We start from the raw sequence: 6,663 nt of genomic DNA on the forward strand, positions 1-6,663 counted from the left end.
ACGAGATTTTCGTCCGAATCACACTGGAAACGGTGCATCAAACGTACTCTAAGGGCATGTTTGATGGATAGTTCAGGTTTGGACAAAATGAAGAAAAACAACGGAACAAAACATTGGTTTTGTTCGTTCTATAACAATTGTTCTAAGTTCAACATTCGTTTGGATCTTACTTAAATGCTATGTTCCAAATGTCTGTTGTTTGATGACAATGTACGAACAACTTGGACAATCATGGATAATAGGTCAAATTACTTTATTTTGGATCATATGACCCGATCCGTTCACTATTTTACATGTTTTAACAAGTTTATTATAGTTTTTTAACCAAATATGAATCCAATTATGCAATTATATCTTAAATCATGGATTTTTGCCCTGAATATGAATTTAGAATTGGAATTTTGCCCTGAATATGGATCTCAATCTCTCTAGAGAGATCATCGCAGTAGCCAATTAAAGAAACTAAATGACGTTGTCGAAGCTTGGACAACATTCTGAAACTCAGTGAGACCTTGCTCCGATATTGGATTTCCTCTTTTGATAGCAACGTTGGTGCCATCGTCAATCATTCCCTTGTAAACTTTGCCAAAGTCGCCTACACAGAGAAGCAGACCCACATCAAACTTACTTGTTGGTTGCATCCAATATCTCTTGGAAGGTGAATAAGCTCCCCAAATTTGAATTTGCCAAAGAGATAAAGCTGGCAGTTCCGATCTTTTGAGAAGTAGTTGAAACTTTGCTCATGGTGTGTGAATTTCCATATAATGGCAATGACAGTCACGAATGAGCATGGAGTCGCCTTTTCGATATTAGAACGACAAAGCAACGATAATCCATAGCTACCAGCAGAACTGCCGCCAGACTGCCCACTATCACTCTAAGAACGAATGTCAACTTCATCTTCTTCGGCTGTGAACCAAAATAAATGTCTCGGACAAAAAGCAGGTCATCCAAACTTCCACCATCATTGCTGATCTTCGTGATCTCTAAACCATTAAGAGTGGCATTGGCATTATCCCAAATAGTCGAATTAGGGCCAATGCTCACATTTATGCGAGTTGATCCAAGAGAGGTATTGAAAACAAAATATGCATAATATGATCTTCTCAACATATTGGTCTTCTTGGAGAGATCAAGACCAGTTGCCCCATAATCAAATTTGACACACACATTGAAGATGAGCTCATTCAAAGCATTGCTAATGATATCACTGAAGTGAAGCCGTATATAATACAAGAAGCTTGGATCAACGGGGAGAGACCATGTGATGTTGTAGTTGACATTTAAAACATTCGCGTCTGCAATTGCTTTAGTAGTGGCATATACCCAATTGGGCGCAATCTCCTTGGTGACCATCGTTCCGTTGTTAATGGAGGTTGGATCCACATATGCAACCGTCACAGAGTTGTTAGAGAACAGGTAAACCCTATCATTCTCTCAAGTTCTTCATAATGTATCATTGATTGGGGTGATCTTAGGACCTCCCACATTGAGCCTGTAGACAGTCTCCAAGGCCAAAACGGACATACCATTGAAAGGAGAACCAACAGAGACCTGCTTAGCCGCATTTCGTTGATCTCTCCGGGGACCAGGGACACACCGATCTCTTCGGCCAGCCGCATTTCGTCAAAGATTTTTCCGTCGGCGAGGAACCAAACCCGGAGAAACAAGATAGATCCAACGACACTAGGGTTGGTGCTGAAGCTTGCAGAAGAAGAATCATGAGAAAAAGAGGAAGAAGAGCAAACAAAGAGAGAACGCCCGTCGATGCACAATTTTTTTCCCTTCGTTCCTGTTCTTTTTGTAACAGGGGGGAGGTGGATCAACAATTATGGTATATATTGAACATGGCGGATGCGCAGAACGCCGTCCGCCGCGTCCATTAGAACACATATAAGAATGATTTCATCACTATGAAAGTTTTTTGACTGCCTTATAACACATATATGCATGATTGTGATACATAACACTTTTATTTGACATCCTTATAAACCATATATGCATACTTGAATCACTATGATATTTTTTTGACAACCTTAGAACACATATAAGCATGATTTCATCACTATGAAAGTTTTTTGATTGCCTTATAACGTATATATGCATGATTGAATCACTATAAAAGTTTTTTGACAACCTTAGAACACATATAAGCATGATTTCATCACTATAAATTTTTTTACTGCCTTATAACACATATATGCATGATTGAATCACTATGAAAGTTTTTTGACAGCCTTAGAACACATATAAGTATGATTCCATCACTATGAAAGTTTTTTGACTGCCTTATAACACATATATGCATGATTGAATCATTATGAATTTTTTTTGACAACTTTAGAACACATATATGCATTATTGAATCACTATGAAAGTTTTTTTACAACCTTAGAATACATATAAGCATGATTTTATCACTATAAATTTTTTTGACTGTCTTATAACACATATATGCATGATTGAATCACTATGAAAGTTTTTTGACAACTTTAAAACACATATAAGCATGATTTCATCACTATGATTTTTTTTTACTGCCTTATAACACATATATGCATGATTGTGATACATAACACATTTATTTGACAGCCTTATAAATGATATATGTATGCTTGAATCACTATGACATTTTTTTGACAACCTTAGAACACATATCTGAATTATGTTAATGTCCTTCACTTTATTGCTAGTCTATGTGTCATTCAACCATGTTATTTTGATTGCCTTAGATTAGGTGCATTGCATATAATTTATTTCATTATATTTTGTTTATCAATACTAACATTTTGGTTCTCTTGTAGGATGCTGGAGACGATCATCGTAGAGGAGCTGATGGAGGCATGGATGAAGGGGCAGATCGAGACAATGAAGAGGATGATGCTCTGAATCTTGGCGAGGATTAGATTCACGTGTTGAATTTGTTTCACGTACTTGTTATTTCAAACAAAACTCTTTGTATATGTTCACTTGTAACTAATTAGAACTTGGTGAAGATTATGGTGGGTTGTTAAATTTGTTTCACTTATAACTTGTGTTAAATTTGTTTCATCTGCTTTGTATATATATTTTTTATGTGTACTTTATTTTTTATACACAGGTTATATAAATTGTGTAACGAGAAATTTTTTCTCGATATTTATATTTCAAATAATTTTATTTTTTGTTTTAAAATTTATGATAGATTAGCGATGAATATTATCCATCGCCAATTTAGCGACAAATTAGGGATGAATATTTATCTGTCTCAAAAATTGAATTAGCTGGTGTTTTGCAACGGAATATAATTCATCGTTAATCCGTCGCTAAATTGGCGATGAATATTAGAGCCGGATACATATTCATCGTTAAATTTTAACGATGAATATGTATCTGTCGTAAAACCAAATCAGTCATTATTTAGCGACAGATCATGACATTCGCTAATTAGCGATGAAAGTAGCAACAGATCAGACCTGTCGCTAATTAGCGACCAAGAAATTACGACAGACGCTATCCATCGCTAAGCCATCGTCAATCCATCGCTAAACGAATTAGTGATGAATTTGCGATGGATTATCGTTGGATAGCGTCCATCGCTAATCCGCCAAATTCTTGTAGTGCATGACGACCACCAGCAGGAGTGTAGCCTTAACAAGTTGAGTACACACAACCCAAGTTTGTTTGACTTTGCATCTATCCACTAGCGCGTGAAGCATGCATAATCTCTCTCTCTCTCTCTATATATATATATATAGAGAGAGAGTAATGGGTAGGTACTAAATAAAATATGCTAAATGATATGTGTTAAATGTGTTTTTCAGATTTTTTTTGTTTTATTTTTAAATTCTAACCATACATATATGATTTATGTACTTGATTTCATAAGAATCAGCTCTTGAAGTGTTCGATTCTTACACAAAACTCAAGATTCAGGGATTTCTCATAAATTAATCATGCACAGCACATTTATGAGGATAAAACTGTAAAAAAAAATACCGAATGAGCATAAAAGCCCATTTAGCACGTATTATTTAGCACCTACCCATTACTCTCTCTCTCTCTCTCTCTCTATATATATATATATATATATATATATATATATATATATATATATATATAAAATGGTGCGTAAGTGTCTGACTGTGTTTTGTGTCTGCCACGTGCCTATCAAGCTTTAGAAAGATTGTTTTTATTTTTTTTAAAATCTGACCATTTAGATATGATTTACATGTTTGATTTTGTGAGAATCAACTTTTGGATCATCCTATTCCAACACCAGGTTAGGTTTTTTTATGATTAAAAAATCAGCAGTCTACAATTTTAAAATATTTAATGCTTAAAATTCATTTTTTTTTTCTCAAAACAAAAAAACATGATATATCAGAGAGTTTTCATGTTATTTTTCAAAAATCTGACCCTACAAATGGCAAGCAGATCAGGTCAGCGTTTTTGCTCATGCTGACATCGTGGCTGTCTCTTTGCATTTTGGATGAATGCCACGTGGTTTTGAGCAAAAACGCTCATGTTCAGCATGACCTGATCTGCTTCCCTACAAATGTGTTCTGCATGATCGGTACGCATGCAATTGGCACAAAATTTTCAGGTAACTACTCATATATATATATATATATATATATATATATATATATATATATATATATATATATATATATATACCTTCAAAAATCATATTTTTTGCAATTTGACCTGTATACAGGGTTTTTCGGTAATCCAAAATCAATGGCCAAGAAGGTATCAGTTTTTTTCGGCTCATAAAATCACAATTTTTCGTTGAGAAAACATAATCCAAGAGTGGATTCCCACTAAATCGAGTATGCTAAACACATCTAACGGTTCAGATCTATCATAAAACACTTCAAACTATGAGGCCTAAGAAAAGTGAGTCTAATATGTTCAGTTCTCTCTCTCTCTCTCTCTCTTTCTCTCTCTCTCTCTATATATATATATGCATTTCCTTCTTCACCTTTGGATTTGCCAAAGTCAAATACTTGAAAAGCCATGAAGAAGAGAGAGTAGACTTTGTTTAAATCTTACAGGAGACCCTCTGTTTTTAATCTGAACATCAAATTGAGTCGTTGTTCCAACGTCCAAAATGTGTAGGGCAACCACTCTTTTTTTTTTCTTGAAGTGTAGGGCAACCACTTCAAAACCTTGAAATAGTACTTGAATAATTGAATTACCTCGAGTCCTCGTTTTCTATGCCATTTAAAAACACAGAGCTTCTTGAATTTTCGAATTCCCAAAAGAACAGGCAAAAATAATGGGAACCCATCAAATTGCTTCTTGAATCCATTTGAAAGTGGCTGTAATGCAACTGAAAATCACCAATTTCTATGATTTTTTATGTCCCCAAATCCAAAAATTCCAGGAAATTCTGGCGTTTCAATGATATGCAAACACCCTAAAAGAAAAAAGGCAAACAAAGGCAAAGCCACATTCCAGAGATTTCCAAAGCACATGCCACTCCATTACTGTTTATAGGGTCTCCACCTTAATGAGAAAAGAAGAAGAAAAAAAAGCACACTTGCAAGGGACCGTCCATCTCAAGATAGACGGTTGGTAGCAGAATTGCTGTACACAAAAACATTGCATTGAATAGCTGCATCTTTTATTATATTATAACAACAATAGTATCCAGAGAATCACCTTATAACACTTTGACAGAAACAATTATTTAACGTCCCAATATATCAGTTTGAAGTATCGAACAGCCTTAGCGCCTCCCCCACCCTACTACTTCCTCTCCTCAGACCCCCCAAAAAAAGAAAAAGAAAAAGAAAAGTAAAGACTTTTAAATCAATTTTAACAATTCCTTATTAATCAAAGCTTAACAACAACCTATACACCACATAATTCAACGGCTGAGATCCATTGCGAGGCTTCATCATCTTTCCCTTTCACATCTCAACTGGATCCCCTGATACGATACCGATTCTGCCTCTGTGGCTCTTCCTTGAGAGAGAGAGGGTGGTGGTTACCTGAGGAGATGGGGAGCCAAAAGAAGGGCAACCCCCAAAGTGAGACACTGCAGAAGGGAGGGTCCTACACGAAGGCGGTTGGCGGACGACCCCGGCTGCTGCTTATTAGGGGAGGTCCTAGGCGTTTTGGGGGAGTACGGATAGTAAGGGAGGAGGGGGTTCGGGGGTGGTGGGGCTGGGAAGTAAGGGAGGTTCGGTGGAGAGTAGATATAGCCGGAGCCGGAGGGCGATGGCGGAGAGGGGTAGGGGAGGTCGGAGGCCGGCGGAGGAGGGGAGGAGTAGACGGTGGCGTCCGGCGGAGGCGGGCACTCGTTAACGGGAGGAGGGGGAGGAGGAGGGCACTCGGGGAGGGCCGGAGGTGGTGGTGGTGGCGGAGGGGGCAGCGGCTCGGCGGGATTGCAGCAGGTGGCGCACGCGGTGCAGAGGATGCCCAGAGGTGGTGTCCACGCCAATGCAGGGCGGCTCGTCGCGAACAGGAGGAAGAGGAGGAGGAGGAGTAGCGGCGTTTTCCGGTGGGGTCCGGCCATTGTTGAAAGGAGGAGCGGAAGGGGACGAAAAAAGAGAGCTTGAAGAAGTGAGGAGTGTGAAAAGATGAGGAAAAGTTTCTCTTTACTTTCTGTAGAGAGAGAAAGAAGAGAGAGATGGAGAACTGAATGGATGCCACGTGGTGATATCGTGGAGC

At 38.0% G+C, this 6,663-nt stretch overlaps 1 protein-coding gene across 1 annotated transcript; it reads right to left on the minus strand.

The window, feature by feature from the left end:
* Positions 1-777: 777 nt before the first annotated feature.
* Positions 778-1,356, minus strand: LOC149844276 (receptor-like protein kinase THESEUS 1). Its single transcript, XM_090001067.1, has one exon. The coding sequence runs from the start codon at positions 1,354-1,356 to the stop codon at positions 778-780; it is 579 nt and encodes a 192-aa protein (XP_089857193.1).
* Positions 1,357-6,663: the final 5,307 nt, after the last annotated feature.

The sequence above is a fragment of the Nuphar pumila genome, chromosome 3, assembly GCF_984573655.1.
Source record: "Nuphar pumila chromosome 3, dmNupPumi1.hap1.1, whole genome shotgun sequence".
Taxonomy (NCBI): domain Eukaryota; kingdom Viridiplantae; phylum Streptophyta; class Magnoliopsida; order Nymphaeales; family Nymphaeaceae; genus Nuphar; species Nuphar pumila.